Source organism: Littorina saxatilis, linkage group LG10, assembly GCF_037325665.1.
Source record: "Littorina saxatilis isolate snail1 linkage group LG10, US_GU_Lsax_2.0, whole genome shotgun sequence".
Lineage (NCBI taxonomy): Eukaryota > Metazoa > Mollusca > Gastropoda > Littorinimorpha > Littorinidae > Littorina > Littorina saxatilis.
In genome coordinates, this window is record NC_090254.1 from 14,387,323 (window position 1) to 14,404,267 (window position 16,945).

Consider the following 16,945-nt stretch of genomic DNA (forward strand, 5'->3'; position numbering starts at 1 on the left):
GCGGTATTTATGGAAACAAAAACCTAACATGGAATAGTTATTCAAAAGTCAAAGGTCACCGGATTGACCAACCAACAACATTCCTAAGACAGAATCGGGTGAAACTACTATTTTACAACCAATCAGTAACCGATCACGCACTCCGTGCATGCTCAAAACTTAAAACGGTATATTTAACAGAAAGAAGGCCAAGGAACTAGCTGACATCACAAAGCTAAAAACACGTGAGTCACACGTATTCTAAAACTTGCAACGCAGATTCGCAGGGCTCACCTCAAAATCAAGACACGAAAAAAAGCACGTGAATCTCACGGTGTTCTAGAACTAAACGACGCAGTTTGTGACGCTCCGACCAAAACCAGGTCACAACAACTGAACAAGGAGCACGTGAATTTCACGTAAAAATATTAACGCTCCACAAAACGGGTCACAACAAGGTGCCACAATAAAAACACGGTTTACTTCTTTTTACATCGTGCAATGACTTGAGCAAACGTAATTACAACAAAAAGTAGGTGAATGCATGCCACATCGGCATGCACAAGAATAGCATCAACTGGTAAATCACAACGCTCTGCGAGTTTTTTTTAATTTTTTAAACGCTACTGTTAACGCTCTGCGAGTTGAAATCAGGCAAACATACTGCCATCCAAATCCTCATATGGTAACACTGACTTGCTAGTACAGTGCAACCCACCCTTTTAAGACTGTGAACAATCTGTGAAAATCAGGTCTTACAATGGCGGTCAATAACAACCTTATGAACAGAAAAAGAGGGTTTTAAAGTAAAATAAGAATAAGAATAAGAATACTTTATTATCTCATAGAGAAATTCAGGCGTGGTACATAACAATAGTACAAACAAGACATTGATTTTACATAAAACATATAGCACTATATAACAGGGCAGGTTATAGAAACACCTTCCACATACCTCTCTGGACATTCCTTGCATTGTTCTTACGCATTCAGACATGAACACATCCATGTTGCCTATAAATAATAGTTGCACAAGTAGAGCCGACAGAGTAAAGTAACCCTTTCAAGATCTAGTTTCCACAGATTTTTAGTTCATAACCTCTGTAATTAATGTAAATTTACTCTAATTTTCAGACTCCCTCGCTTTCAGTTTGTGTGATCATAAACCATGGTAGTTGGTACCACTGTAGCTCTGGCGGGAGCTTGATCTCATTTTCAGGTTCCAACTTTATAGAATTTTGTGGAGAAATTGCTCATGGAACCAGTCTCAGTGTCATAGAATGATAGATCTTACAGCACTTGACTAACTTACACACACTAACAGTAACACACACACACATTACACAGTATAAAGTTCTATCAGCTGTCCACCTCTCCCAAACACACTATGCATCTGTACTTTGACTGCAGTGAAACAATAGTCAAATGAAATGTATGAGGAATAATACAGGCATGACCACAAACTCTCCAACTTTAAAACAAGAGTAGCTAGAGAAATCAATTTCTACAAATTAGGCATCCACTGAATGCTATCTTTCTCTCAAAGTAAGCACACTACACTCTAGCATGAGTAGAGCCTGTAGTGTCTATTGATAACGAAGGGAGACTGGCACTGTCCGACACAACGCACGCCACTGTATACAGACATCCCATCAGCAAGTTCAACTTTGCCACTTTCTGTGGCATGGACTTCAGCTCTTTCCTCCGGAACTCCTTCTCCAGCCTGAACGCCACACATATGGACAGCACAGGGAGAAACATCCATGGCGTCAGATGAAGCCCCAGCATGATAAAGATGATGTACGGCACAAACATGAGGGCACAAAACAGAGCGTAGGATCCTGAGTGGCCCAACAGAATGGCCAGAGTGACGATACCAGCGTGTCTGTCTGTGTCCATGTCACGAGCATTGTTGCTGTGCAGAATGGCTTCTGTGTTGAGTGCGATGGGGATGGCGTACAGAAACGGGAAAAGCGTCAACTGACCAGCTTGGGTCAAGAACGAGAAGACAACAGTGAGCGGTCCAAACGTGAACACAATGAGCAGGTCACCCAGCGCAACATACTTCAGTCCCAGACCTCCGGTGTACAGGAAACTGCTAGACAGACCACAGAAGTATACCAGTGCCAGGTGCTCCATTTTGGCTGGTGACAGTAGCGTCAACACCATGAATCCCACACAACCACAGATGTAAAACAGTCCTCCAAACCATGCCACATCATTTGGCAACAGATGCTTGTCCACAAGAGTTCGGTCATCGCTCTTCTTGTTGTCAATGCCTCGCATGTAGTCGTAATAGGTGTTGACCAGGTTACCGGCTGCATGAACACACAGCGCTGTAAACACTGTTGTACAAAAGATCAAAGCATCGAAAGAGCCCGTCGATTTGTAAGCCAATGTAGAGCCGAGGGCTACAGGTGTGATGGACGCTGTGAACGACCATGGTCGAAGAGCGAAAAGATAAGAAGTTAACACAGATCGTGGTGCGGTTCTTTCACCTTGTCGGAAATCATCATCTGTTCTCTCCGTGCATAAGTTCCCCTCAAGGTCTTTTTGTTGGGTTCGTGATTCTGTGCTTATTTTCCCGTTGATGATCGGGCCCTTAGTCTGACGCGCATCCTCTTCAGCCATTTCAAAGGTCTTGCGAGAGTGATAGACGCGTGACTTGTCTACACTGTGAAAGGTGTATAACTGACGTAAGATTCCAAATCATTGCCAGCCCTACACCGGCGCATGGTTTTCCAATCGATGTGTACCGGAAGTAAACATACGAAAACTTCCGGGACGTGCTTTTTTTCTACATCTCTAAAAACAAACTAATTGCCTTAGATTTGATAGAATTTTATCATGTGTCCAACTTTCTCTGCAAATTCAAATAGTTTGCCTTGGTCAAGTAAAATAAAATTGAATAAAGGCTAATAATAACACCACGAGACACACCGACGAGACTTCCTGTGGAAGAGCAAAAACACGAAGACCACCTTGCTGTGAAATGTATTTCAAATGACAGCGGAGATCAACGCAAGCAGCCACGTACGGGTACTTGGGAATACCTGACAAACCAATCTGAGTAAGTTGTCTTTGCTAAAGGATTGAAGTTGAAATTGCATGTGAAATGCATAGAGTGGCACTGTTGAAAAACAAGTGGCAAATAGATGGGTGTATCTTGTTCGTCTGCTATCGTGATGAACTTGAATCAAGTCTGACAATAGTGACATGTTGCAGAGTGCTGTTTGCGCAATGTTGTCTTAATTTTAAGTTTCCATCGGTATTGTATTTGCACCGGAAGGGTAAAATGGAAGGAATGGGCAGTCGGGATGCCTCATCATTGTGCATTATTTATAATGAAAATTCTGGCAACCCAAATGCGAACCTTTTGGTTGTATTATCGGGTTTTAAAGCCATATAAACACTGCAGATCAACTGTGGTATGTACCGGGCCAGCGAAATTTCTGGCGGACTAGTGACTTTCTTGAAGTTACTCACCGGCTGGCGAGTTTAAATTTTGAGATTTGGCCATCCCTGAAGATGTGGTTGCTAGATCTTTCCAGAGTAATTAGCCACACAAAGTCAGTTTCACAACAAATGCTCAAAACAAAACAAACAAAAAACAAACAATTTTTTACTCATAAATGTATATATATTCACCCGATTCCTTCATAGGCATATAACCATGTAGCGGCTGTCAGTTATTGTGATTATAAAATATGTAATGATGCGTCAGCTTACCTGGACTTGGTTAGCTGGCTTGTTGGTCAGTGACTGAGAACGAACACAAGAAAAAGACCATGAAAGAGGGACTGCTGTTGCAGCCTGCAACTTTTTGTGCAGAGATTTCAAAGGCACCCGATATTGAACTCGGCACATGCATGCTGAAAGTTAAAGAGGATTTTTTTTTTTATCTCTAGTGTATTTTTGGTAACAAAATATTGACCTCTGAAATCGTAGTAAAGGGGACACTCGTTTGGTTATCTTTCAAGTACTTTTTTTTATTTTACGTTACGCAAGGTAAAAATGCTCTTTCCTTTTTCTTCTGGTGCCTGTGTGGGCACAAGGCTAACAGAGACTTGAAAGCCCCAATAAGGCCAAAAAGAAAAATGTGTCTGTTTCCGGTAACTCGACCAACCCTATTTTTAAGCGCCGATCCTTAAGGTTTTTTTCGCTTTTCGCAAGAAAAAAAAAAGTCGCGTAAGGCGAAAATACAACAGGTCAAAAACATGTGCTAAATAATTGTAAGTAAACTAAGGAAGCGTTTAAAAATTAAAAAAATACACGTTAAAGGACGTTAACAAAACGTAAGAAAAAGGTAAAAAAAAACACACAAAAACGACCGACCGACCAACCCTATTTTTTCGGCGATGTTACCGGAAACAGACATATTTTTCTTTTTGGCCTAACCTAGCCTGCTCCAGCCTGCCAACATGCGGTCTTACACAATCGAGCATCTCCACTGACTTGCAGTTGCACCCAGTCACATTTTTCCTCCACTATCAGATCGCACCTACTTGAGAATTTTCACGAATGCTCGGTTTGATATGTGATATAGAACTTTGCAAATCAATGTACTCTAAATATTTTCATTACTTGATACTTTATAATTGTGCATCGGGTTTCAGGGTTTGGGCATTGAGAGGAGGTGGTGAAGAGGAACGTCAAAATGGCATCAACACAGCAGATTATGAACCAGTTCATCACTGGTTTGAAGAACAGGAACGAGGACGTGCGACTAAAGACGGCCAACGATCTGTATCACTTTGTCATTAACGAGCTGAGAGAGCTCCCTCAGGCAGAGATCACTCTCTTCTTGGACGATTTCAACCACCATGTGTTTGAGATGGTGTCCAGCTCGGACATGAATGAGAGAAAAGGAGGAATATTGACCATAGGTTTGTACATTTTTATTCAAAGAATATAGCGCCATACTCAAAATGTATGAGGAAAAAAATTTGTTTGTCTTTAGTGACTGACAAGGCAACAAAAAAAAACCAAAAGAATTAAGGTAAGGAGGGAGGTAAATTTTGTTCTTACTCACTGTTAGTTTGAAAGTCTTTTTTGTACCCAAGGGCATGTAACTTTCCATTGGTGGGACCTACATTGCAGGGCTAACACCTTTCCGGTTCTTGCTGGAAATCCGGTTTTTGAAAACTTTTAAAACCGGAAAATTGTTTCTTAAGGTAAAAGTTGTTGTTTTTTAGTTTGTATGGCTGATGGAGGCAAAATGTGTATTATTTTATAATTTATTAACTTACATTTTGGTACTAGGAGGTGCTGTTCTTTGTTCTTATAAGATAAATAATAATGGGGCGGGGATGTAGCTCAGTCGGTAGCGCGCTGGATTTGTATCCAGTTGGCCGCTGTCAGCGTGAGTTCGTCCCCACGTTCGGCGAGAGATTTATTTCTCAGAGTCAACTTTGTGTGCAGACTCTCCTCGGTGTCCGAACACCCCGTGTGTACACACAAGACCAAGTGAGCACGAAAAAGATCCTGTAATCCATGTCAGAGTTCGGTGGGTTATAGAAACACGAAAATACCCAGCATGCTTCCTCCGAAAACGGCGTATGGCTGCCTAAATGGCGGGGTAAAAAAACGGTCGTACACGTAAAATTCCACTCGTGCAAAAAACACGAGTGTACGTGGGAGTTTCAGCCCACGAACGCAGAAGAAGAAGATAAATAATAATAATAAAAAAGCCTCAGCTTCTGGGGGCACTGTGGACCCTGGCCTTTTAGGTTTTTCACTTTTTTGGGGTGTTAGCCTTGACATTGAGTTGTGTCCCCTAGATGCCAGAGAAGAGTAGCTTCCCTTCTGTGGTCTGCAAATCAAATGTCCTGCTTGTTCATTTTGTGATAACAAAGAAACTAAATGTTCTTTTCGCAGTGGCCCTGATTTCAGTGGATGTGGGGAATGTGTCTACGCGCATGAGTCGTTTTGCCAACTACCTGAGGAACCTGTTGCCGTGCAACGATGCTGTTGTCATGGAGATGGCAGCCAAAGCAGTGGGGGTGCTTGCTCTTTCTTCCGGCACTTTTGCGGCAGAATATGTAGAGTTTGAGGTTCGTCGGGCGCTGGAGTGGCTGGCAACAGACAAAAGTGAAGGAAGAAGACATGCTGCTGTAAGTAATGGTGCTCTTTCATTTTGTTTACGTGTGCTATTAGATTTGTACATTCTCTCTGACGTGAGTGCGTTTTTGTATGCATTTTGTTGTATATCATGAGAAAGTCTCACAATTGAGGATATTTTAGAAACTATACAATTCTGATGAACCATATATTTGCTATGATAATAAACAAGGGCAAGACCTTTCTAGCTCAGTATGTTCATCTTCAGAACTTCCCATACCATCTTGTCAATGACACACATTAGAACTGGTAATTAAATTACATATTCCTACTCCGAATCACATGTAGCAGTTGACTCAGTCTAAAGTGCTAGGTCTGAAAAGGCTACCCGTCTAAGGGGAGCAACCCCAACTAAAAAAGTGTAAACGTAGCTATGGTAATGACGACGCACCCAGGGAGTTACCTCCCCTCCTGCGTACTACGTCACTACTGCTACTGACCACGTGACCCCTATCATTCGACACTTCAGCTTTCTAGGGAGCAGGTCGTGAATTTTTTGGCTCTAGTGGAAGTTCGCTGTTTGGTGTTTGCTTAGACACCCACCGGCACCCACACCCGTCTCTTCACCCGCTGCACTGGTAGTTGGTGAGCTCGTTCCTTTACTTGTATCGAACGTAATTTTCAGTTGCTACTTGAAATTTTCGGCCACGTGTTGGTCACGTATTTTGTGGTAGCCATTTTGGAATTTTGTGTCTCCATTTTGTTGTCAGCATGTCTGACGGAGACAAAAAGCGCGAGCGCGGCAAGGCTGATGTGAAAGGGAAAATTAAACCCAAGTCTTCCACTTCTGTCCCTAAGCCTATTTTGGTTGTGGTTTCTGACGCTGCTAACAATACTGTTATGACGGTCCCTATTTCTGCCCCAAATGACCAGCCGGTTGTGGGGCAGTCTAATCAACCTACGCGTACCTGTGTTTCTCGCTCGTCTTCTCTGCCGCTTGCAGATTCGACGTCGCTGGTTTCATCGTTGCTTTCTTCGCTGGTTCCCGAGCTTCGCACGCTGGTGAGAGAGGAGTTGGTGCGTTCTCAGCCGCCGACTTCCGTTGTCCCGTCGATGGCTTCCTTTCCGCTTCCGGCTGTGACGCTGTCCTTGACCGAGGCGGTTGCTTCTGTGCCTTCTACCGCTGTGGTTGGCGACGCAAGTAAGTTGGGCTGGTCCGTAGGCCCTCGTGAGGCCGCTGGACGCTCCCTGCTGGGAAGCAGCCCTTTTCGGCGGGTTCACGACCCGCAAACCCCTGTTCGTTCTCACTTTGGTTTCACGGAAGACCATCGTGTCGATGAGCAATGGCGGCATTTGGTTCAGGCTTCGACGCTTCCGGCACTCGCCGGAAGCGTAGGTCCTCCGACGTACGCACCCGCTGGGGTCGTTTCCGGAGTCGACCAGCCGGTTCCGTCTGCTGCGCTTCCGGCACTCGCCGGAAGCATAGGTCCCCCGATGTACGCACCCGCTGGGGTCGTTTCCGGGGTTGACCGGACGTGGCCCTCTGGGCATTCGGCCTTCCGGCCGCCGTCCACAGTGTCTGCGCTTCCGCTTTTCGCGGTCGCGTCTGATACTTTTCCGGCTCAGACCGGATCTGCTGCTTCTTCCGCTTCCGCTTCCTCTCAGGTGGCGGTCGCGGGGGGGCATCACCAGCCCTTTGGGCAGGTGTCTCAGCCCTGGCCGGGGCAGTCAGCGCTTCCGTCTTCGGTTGTTGCTTCGACTGCGGTTCCGGTTCCGGCGGCTGCGGGCATGCCGTCCTCTTACTCTTTCCCTAGTCAGGGCATGAGTTCGGATGGTATTGGAGTGGACGGGTTTCCGGTTTCCGGTTACGGTGTTCACCGCCCTTCTACCAGCAACGTGGACTTCGGTCCTTCGCCGGATGTTTCGGACATTCAGTCCGTCGCCAGCGAGGCTGCACGTGTTGGTTATCCGGAGAGACTCAAAGTGGCCCTTGAGGCCGCTGCTGAGGTCACTTCGAGATATTTCGCGGAGGGGGCTTCGGTCTCTTCGGCTGCCGCTTCGACGGCACCGTCCGCGATGGCCGATTTTCGCTCTGGGAAGGAGGATGACTCATACTTCCGGTTTTTGGAGTCTCCATCCATAGCTTTTCAGCTTTCTCAGGTGTTGGCCAAGCCATCTCCTTCCGGAAGCGGAATTCCTTCACTTCCGGTTCCGCTGCTCGTGCCTCACGGCTCAGTTCCGGAGCTGGCTCAGCAGTGGATGGCTTCGCCTTCTCAGGCTTCTGCATTCGCTCTGTCGTCTCACAAGCGGTTGGTCTTGCAGAAGTCTCCTAGGAACTTGTTGGATGCGTTCGCTCTCCCGCGTTCATCTTTGACAGTTCCTCCGGAGATGCTGGCCTTGTTGGCCAAGCCTATCAAGAAGGATGACGGCGTGCTCTTTTCTGAGAACACTCTGATTGCTTCTGAAGAGGCAGGGCGTCAGCAGCTGGAGCTTGCCTCCATTGCTGAGACTCTCATTCGGGCTCTCTCTCGTGCCCTCACTGATTCACTGAATCCGTTCTCTCTCAGCGAGGATCAGGATGCGGATGACGTCTCCACTTTGTTGGCCGCTCTTGCGAGGGTCAATGAAGAACAGATGAGACTTTCCGCGGTGCACTATGCGCACTCTGTTATGTGTCGTCGGGATCTCTTCCTGTCACACTCTCAGTTTTCGGATCAGGCGACCAAGGACACTTTGCGTGCCTCACCGGTCTTGGAGGGTTCCCTCTTTGGGCATCTCGTTTTTGATGCCCGAAGACAGGAAATTCAGGCTAACAGGGACCAGCAGTTCTCTGACTTTTCCCTGCACAGCCTTAAGCAGTCCAAGCAGTCTCAGCCTTCTCAGCCTAAGCAGGCTAAGGTTGCTGGCCCTCCCAAACCGGCAGACAAGGGTCGTGGACGTTCCTCTTCTCGGGGCTCGAGAAGACGACCGTCTTCCGGCAGGGGGAGAGGCGGCTCTGGAAGCAAGCCTCACCCCCAATGAAGTGCTCCCGATCTCCCCCCCACCCCGCCCTCCACTCTGGTGATGGCGGGGGGCCCTTCCAGGGCACTTTCCCATTGGCTCGTGTCCATACAGAGTCAATGGATCGTGGGGGTCGTGAGGTCGGGCTTCCGTCTTCTCTGGAAAGATGGCAAGGCACCTCTGGTCAGGCGTCCGCCGGCGTTCAGGCCTCCCTCCTCGCAGGAAGCCATTTCCGTCCTTCGGTCGGAAATAGACTCCCTGGTGCAGAAGGGCGCAGTGGAGAAAGTCCTCGACCACAGTTCCCCTGGGTTTTACGGACGGCTTTTCGCCGTCCCCAAAGCCTCAGGGGCATGGCGTCCTGTCTTGGACCTGTCGTTCCTCAATACCTTTTTGAGGGAGATAAGGTTCAAGATGGAGACGCCAGCGTCGGTCAGGGACTCTCTCCGCCCGGGAGATTGGGCGACTTCCATCGACCTGACGGATGCATACTTCCATATTCTTATGCATCCAGCCGACCGGAAATGGCTTCGTTTCCGGTGGGCAAGTCAGGTTTACCAGTTTCGCGCCCTTCCTTTCGGCCTGTCTCTCGCCCCTTGGGTCTTCACCATGGTCGTGAGACAGGTCTGCGCGCTGGTGAGGTCGCGGGGTGTCCGGCTACGTGCCTACCTGGACGATTGGCTCATCCTGAGTCAGAGTCAGGCGGGGTGCGAGCAGGATACCCAATCGGTTCTTCGGGAGGCCAACTTGTTTGGCTTCTCGATCAACCGATCAAAGTCGGAGCTGACGCCGTGTCAGACGTTCACCTACTTGGGAATGTCTTTCGACACGGTGGCTTGGACTGTTCAGCCCTCTCAGAAGAGGGTGGACAAGCTCCAGGCGTGCATACGCTCCACTTTGCCTCTCCCGAGGGCCTCCCTGCGGACTTTGGCCTCCATCTTAGGGCAGATGGAGTCCATGGCTCTCCTGGTCCCCTTGGGGAGGGTCCACAAACGTCCCTTTCAGCTGGCGCTGAAGCCGTTCGTGGACTCTCCCACGGTGGATTGGAATGCCCTCATCCCTCTCCGGGGATGGTTCCAATCCGCTACCCTTCCGTGGCTGGACACGGAGTGGGTGTGCAGGGGCGTGCCGATAGCCCTTCCTGCCCCAGACTTGGACCTGTTCACGGACGCGTCCTTGGTGGGGTGGGGGGCTCACACAGACCAGCTGACTGCGTCAGGTCTGTGGTCGGCAGATCAGAGGATGCAGCACATCAACTTGCTGGAGCTAGAAGCCGTGGCTCTAGCTCTGGACAAGTTCCGGCCCTCCCTTCAGGCCAAGCATGTTCGTCTGTTTACAGACAACACGACAGTGGCAGCTTACATCAACAAGCAGGGAGGGTCGCGGTCTCCGTCGCTTTCGGCCAGGGCCTGCGAGATCCTGATTTGGTGTTCAGAGCATCAAATCAGGCTTTCGGCCAGGTACCTGCCCGGAAGCTTGAACACTCTGGCGGACGCGCTCAGCCGCTCCGACAGAGTGCTTCAAACAGAGTGGACCATCACTCACGGAGCGCTGGATCGTCTCTGGTCTCTTGTGCAGAAACCTCAGGTGGACCTGTTTGCCACCAGGTTCTCGAAGAGACTACCAGTGTTCGTCTCACCATTCCCGGATCCCGAGGCGTGGGAGACGAACGCGATGGACATTTCCTGGTCCGGCCTGGAGGCTTACGCGTTCCCGCCATTCCAGTTGCTCACGCGAGTTCTCAGGAAGGCGGAGCAGGAGGGCCCGTCCCTCCTGCTGATCGCTCCTCTTTGGCCGTCTCAGCCGTGGTTCCCGGACCTGCTGAGACTCGCCCAGGGCCCTCCCATTCCTCTCGCTCTCACGCGAGGAGAACTGGTACAGCCTCACACCGGCAGCCTCCACGCAGAGCCTCAGATGCTGAATCTTCACGCGTGGAGGTTGTGCGGTCTTCTCTGAGGCGCAAAGGGGCATCAGATCTGACCATGGACCTGGTAGGACGCTCGCACAGAGCATCTACCTCGTCCGTTTACGAGTCACACTGGAGGGCCTGGGTTACCTGGTGTCACGAGCATCGGCTGGATGCTACGGCGCCCCGCACGATGCACGTGGCGAACCATCTTGCTTTCATGTCCTCTCAGGGAGCTTCCGCTGCCTCGTTGAAAGTAAGAAGATCGGCCATCTCGGCGACCCTACGCCAGATAGGTCGCTCTATAGATGTCAGTGGCGTGATCGCGGGAGTCATCAAGGGCGCTTCCCTTTCTGACGTCAAGTCCCGTACGCCCGTTCCTAAGTGGGATCTCTTATTGGTCATGGAGTTTCTGCGTTCAGCGGATTTCGAACCTCTCAGAGATGCCAGTTTTGCGAATCTTACACGCAAGTCCCTTTTCCTTTTGCTGCTAGCATCGGCAAGGAGGGGCAGTGAGATCCACGCTCTTTCCGGTAATTCGGACGACATTTCCTTTGAATCAGATGGGTCCGTTACCTTGCGGTTTCGGCCTGAGTTTCTTGCGAAAAACCAGGCTCCCGAGCGAGCTTCTCCTTTGGTTCATGTCAGGCCGTTGTCCACTATTCTGGCTCCGAATGACCCAGACTTAGTAAATTGCCCTGTTAGAGCCCTTCACATCTACCTTGCTCGTGCTCAGTCTCTTAGATCCGCAGCTCAAAAGCTTTTGTTTATTTCTCTCAATACGGAGAGACATAAGGATATCACTAAGACGACTCTGGCCCGGTGGGTGTCGGCGCTCATTAAGCATGCTTACGAGTGGAGCCGCCGCAATGAAGGGGGGACACAGCCTGTCCTTCCTCTGGAATCAGCTCGGGCTCACGAGACGCGAGCTTGGGCTTCCTCCTTGGCCGTGTTACGATCAAGAAGACTGGAGGAGGTGCTACACACCGCATACTGGCGTTCCGAGGATGTCTTCATGAATTTTTACCTGCGTGACATCTCGGCTCTTCGCCAGGATGGATCTAGAGCTTTGCCTGCCATGGTGGCAGGGGGTCAGCTCTTGACAAGGATTTGAGAGTGAGTTTGAACTTTTTTCTTGCCCACCGCCTTGTTGTTTCAATCTGCTACATGTGATTCGGAGTAGGAATATGTAATTTAATCGAAAATTTTATTGTAAATTTTCATTTAATAAATATACCTACCCGAATCACATATCGTAGTCCCTCCCACCTACCCCGCTTATGATTTGGAGATTTTATTCTTCGAGTCGAATGATAGGGGTCACGTGGTCAGTAGCAGTAGTGACGTAGTACGCAGGAGGGGAGGTAACTCCCTGGGTGCGTCGTCATTACCATAGCTACGTTTACACTTTTTTAGTTGGGGTTGCTCCCCTTAGACGGGTAGCCTTTTCAGACCTAGCACTTTAGACTGAGTCAACTGCTACATGTGATTCGGGTAGGTATATTTATTAAATGAAAATTTACAATAAAATTTTCGATTTTTGCACCATGCCAATTATCGAGATCCCCAGATTCCTTGCACATAAAATAATGACGTAACATTTAGATATGATGGTGAGTGTTGACGTTGGGCTGATCATGATTTGTAATTGTATCAATCTCAAAGTAAACATGGGTATGCCGAATCTACGAAGCAAACATTACTTGTGCCTGTTTATACCACAACACAGATAATGTAGTGGAAAACAGACAAATCATTGTCCCGTAGTCCAACATTGAAGTACGTTAGGGATGAAATGGATCGATGGACTGGTGATTTCATATGCGAGCCTTGATTGCTGTGCCTGTTGTTCTTCTTTTGTGTTGCGATTTCTTTCTTAAGTGTTAAGTTTCACTTATTCTTGGGAGTATAGTAGTTTATTCAGCTATTTTGTTCTTCAGGTCCTGATGTTGAAGGAGCTAGCAGTGAACACACCAACCTTCTTTTTTCAACAAGTCCAGCAGTTCTTTGACTGTATCTTCAATGCCATCAGAGACATCAAGGTAAGTTTTTCTACCGGTAGAAAACAATGGAAGGTTATATGTATAACAAAGCAAAACGTTACGTCACGTTATCTTCTACCCAGCGGTCTTTTAAGTGGACAGACAGACAAACACATATAATACACAAAATAAACTTGACTGACACCATTTTCTAGAAGCTCGCTTGAAAGACACAAGTGAGATAATAGCGTACCAATAACACACCTTTCTTGTTTTTTTTATTCTGAATTTTGGAACATTGGCAGTTTTTTTTTGTTGTTGATTTATACATGTAGGTTGGTTTTTAGTTTTAAATTAAAGGCATGATTTCTCTTTTGATAATGTTGTGAGGTTGTATACATGTATTCTTATTGATATGTGGGTCTTTTCAAACAAATCAAAGCATTGATCATGTTTGGCCAAGAGTACAGCGTGTGCGAGTTGTGACTGTACATCCGTACATGTATGTGTGTGTGATTGTGGGTCTGTACATGTATGTGTGCGCGCATGAGTGTTGAGACTGAGAGGGAGACTATTAGTGGGCCACTTGGTATTTTATGAAAATGTGGTGGGGTTTTTTTCAATACAGTAAAACCTGTCTCTAACGGACACCCTTGGGGAATGGTAATAGTGTCCCTATTAGACAGGTGTCCCTTCTTCACAGGTGGAGGGGCCGGGGCAATATTTTACAAAGAGCACGTAAAATGAACAAGACACTTTTTGTCAGTCCTGTAGTATGTATTTATTGGATTGAACATGAGACTCACTGAAAATGTGAGTAAACAAATGATACATGTAGCAAACAACAACAACATCCCCCCCCCCCCCCCCCCCCACCTACCCCGTTCCCTACACACACTGTGCATTCAAACTTACGCAAGTCGGACGTCACAAAGCTAAAAATAGCTGACTCTTCATCAGTCATTCAACGGGAAATTCCGCAGTGTGTCTCGACCAAATTGGGTCAGCTCTTGTTTCATTCAGTTTTTCTAGTCTCAGCATAAATGCATGGAACAGAAATTTAGCTGTGTTAACTATTGTTTCCTTCGAACGATTGCTTACAAAGAGAGAGAGATCGAGAGAGAGATTAGTAGGAGGGGGGAAGGGGGGAGTGGTAAATGATAAATGGTTGCATTTTCTTACCTGTATAAGTGGTCCACTGACAGGCAGATTCTTCGATCTTGTGGTACAAAACCACTCCCATACCACGTTGTTCAGGTCTTCATATTGCGTTTTCCGACGTTTCACAGTTTTTTGGTCGATTCGCGCACCTGACTCCCACTCCTTCATCACGTCTTCTTTTTCCGATTTGATCCTCGCGATCTGTGTTTTACCACATCCCATCTCCTTCGCCACATCTCGGCATGATTGGCCGCTATCTAGTTTTTTCAAGGCAGCGACATGCTGCTCTAAAGTCAACGCTTTTCTTTTTCCTGCTGGAGATTCCATTTTCAAACACAGTAGTCTACTGTTGCTTTTGGTTGTGACTGTATCCACAATGCGGAAAAGCGAAAGTGAGCGAAGCGAAAGTGAGTGAGCGAAAGTGGGTCTCCATCTAAACAAGCCACTGATTGGTCAGAAAAGGGACAGGACAACCAATCAACAACCATTTGTGCTACGGCTACGGCTGCCGAGCACTGACTGCATAACAGTCGAGTTTTCGAAGTTGCGTTTTTATGTACGTTGTGTCCGTTTGTGACAGTGTTTACACTTCCTACGGTCCTTAAAATCGTGTCCGCGTCCGTAAGTGGCAGGTGTCCGCCCGTTAAAGGTTAGTTATTGTTGAAATCGTGTTCGTGCCATGATAAACTGTCCGTATGTAGCAGGTGGCCGTTACAACAAGGGTCCGCTAGACTCAGGTTTTACTGTACACAAATCACTGTGCAATAATGTCACCATGTGTTTTATTGTTTCAGACTGTGGCTGAAAGTGCTGAGAAAATGTCAGCAACTGCTTTAACAGTTTTAACAGTGAAACTTTTCCCTGTGTGTTTCAGCTCATTGTGCGTGAGAGTGCAGTAGAAGCACTGAGGGCTGCTCTTGCCGTTACCTCCCAGAGAGAAACCAAAAACTCCCAGCGGTCGCAGTGGTACAAGGTCAGTTGTGTTGGGGTTCTCTTTCTAGTCAGCTTCACAAAACTTGTGTGGATAAGCAGGAGGCACAGATTATTATGTGCAGACTGTGCACTGAGGGGTCAAATGTCATTTTTGCTGTCATTTAATGATCAATTCATATGTGACCCTCCACCACGGAATGAGTCGCATGTCACCTCGCGCGGTTTTGCGCTTGGCTTAATATAAGTCTGGGGGATGTCTGGTAACAGTGTGAGGGTCACCTTAGTCACAGGCTTGTAACTCCAAAAGTTTTCGCTCTTTTCTAAAACGGGTTTCACCACTGGATAGAGCATAAAAAAACTCTTTAGGAAAATGTAAAAATATGAAAATCATGCATAGGTGACATGCGACTCATTCCGTGGTGGAGGGTCACATATGAATATGTTTCACACTGAGGATAAAGAAAGAAGAAAGAGCTATATGTTGTGCATCACACTGCCCATGGGGAAATGTTGAAAATCAACCAAGACAGTCCTACTTAGTATGAATACGGATTATGAAAGGCCAAAACAAGTCTTAATGGTGTAGATTCAAATGGGGTGAGAGATGTGGTAGTGTGGAGTATTTTAAAGGACATTTCTGCCTGTGTTTCTTTTGCATCAGTGACTAAAATTCTTATTTCCGCAGCAAGCTATGATAAACTAGATCTATTACAAAAAAATTCAGGACACATTCCAAGGTGATATGTTTCTTGTTTCTCTTGGAAAACATTTTTACTGATATTGCAGCAATATCTGTTCGAGTTACAGCAATATTTTATTGAGGAGTGTTGTGATGTCTCGGCAAAGTTTTGTTCATGTCAGTAATGTTTTCATTGTATTGCACAGACGAGCGTAGTGGTAAGACATCGGCCTCCGAATCGGAAGGTCGTGAGTTCAAATCCCGGTCGCTGCCGCCTTGTGGGTTCAGGGTGGAGATTTTTTCCGATCTCCCAGGTCAACTTATGCGTAGACCTGCTTTGACAAGACAGAAGAAGAAGAAGAATTGTATTGCACTTACGTCAGCATTCTAATGATGTTTCAGCAATGCTTTGACAAGGCAGAAGAACATGTGGATGACGCTCAACTGAAGGAAAGGAAGATGACCAGGGACGAATGGATTCACGGTTCACTGCTCATATTCAATGAGTTACTCAGGTGTAGCAATGTGGAGGGGGAGGTAAGAGACCGTCGGTGACAAAATACATACAATTCTTACATTTACTGTATGAGGGGCAGAAACATTGTGATTGTTGACCTTTGGTACAATTCTTTTCTTTCGGTTTTTAAGAAGTGTTCTTGTGATGTGTGAAGCATTTTGTAAAGCAGCACTGTTTTTATTGTGTGTACAATTTGGGTCTTGCATGAAAATGTAATAAGCATGTGATGAAAGAAAGAACAAGCATTTGTAACTGCCAAATGTATTCGGCAAAAAGGAACTACTTTGATAGTTCCCAGTCATAATTATTGTCGTACTTCAGTGATGAGATGTTCGTGTACCGTTATTAAACTGTGAAACTTTTGGTTGTGGCTCAAAACAGTAATTGCAATTGTATTAAATGTATGATTGCTCTGTAAGGCAGAATATTAAACAGCGAAAAGTGCTACAGAAGAGCATTATGTTATTTATTATTATTTGTTGACTTTTCACAGAGACTGCGACAGGAGATAGAAGAGGTGACAGCACAGCAGAACCAGCATGAAAGAGTCACTAAGGTGAGAGAGGAATTTGCTCTTGCCCTCACGGTTGGTGCATGCTGTTAACAGGTTGTTGTATCTCTTGTTGGGTGAGCAGATTGGGAGGTTTAGTCAATTGAGATTAAATTGGTGTGTGTGGGAGAGAGAGAGTACATATCTGCACGCATCTGTATTTTTTTTGCATATTATGTGA

The 16,945-nt window shown here is 46.8% G+C and overlaps 2 protein-coding genes across 3 annotated transcripts in view; one reads left to right on the forward strand and one right to left on the reverse strand.

Moving 5' to 3' along the window:
* Positions 1 to 547: 547 nt before the first annotated feature.
* Positions 548 to 2,724, reverse strand: LOC138978222 (ubiA prenyltransferase domain-containing protein 1-like). Its single transcript, XM_070350884.1, has one exon. It carries the CDS (start codon positions 2,608 to 2,610, stop codon positions 1,534 to 1,536), a length of 1,077 nt encoding a protein of 358 aa, XP_070206985.1. The 5' UTR covers positions 2,611 to 2,724; the 3' UTR covers positions 548 to 1,533.
* A 201-nt stretch (positions 2,725 to 2,925) lies between these two features.
* The window catches only part of LOC138978223 (serine/threonine-protein kinase mTOR-like), a 77,225-nt gene continuing 63,205 nt past the window's right edge, over positions 2,926 to 16,945 (forward strand). For both annotated transcript variants that reach the window (XM_070350885.1, XM_070350886.1), the window contains exons 1-7: positions 2,926 to 3,049; positions 4,596 to 4,865; positions 5,857 to 6,092; positions 12,883 to 12,984; positions 14,960 to 15,058; positions 16,100 to 16,234; positions 16,708 to 16,770. In XM_070350885.1, coding sequence (XP_070206986.1) covers positions 4,637 to 4,865; positions 5,857 to 6,092; positions 12,883 to 12,984; positions 14,960 to 15,058; positions 16,100 to 16,234; positions 16,708 to 16,770 — 864 coding nt within the window. In that variant the 5' untranslated portion in view covers positions 2,926 to 3,049; positions 4,596 to 4,636. The remainder of the gene's footprint in view (positions 3,050 to 4,595; positions 4,866 to 5,856; positions 6,093 to 12,882; positions 12,985 to 14,959; positions 15,059 to 16,099; positions 16,235 to 16,707; positions 16,771 to 16,945) is intronic.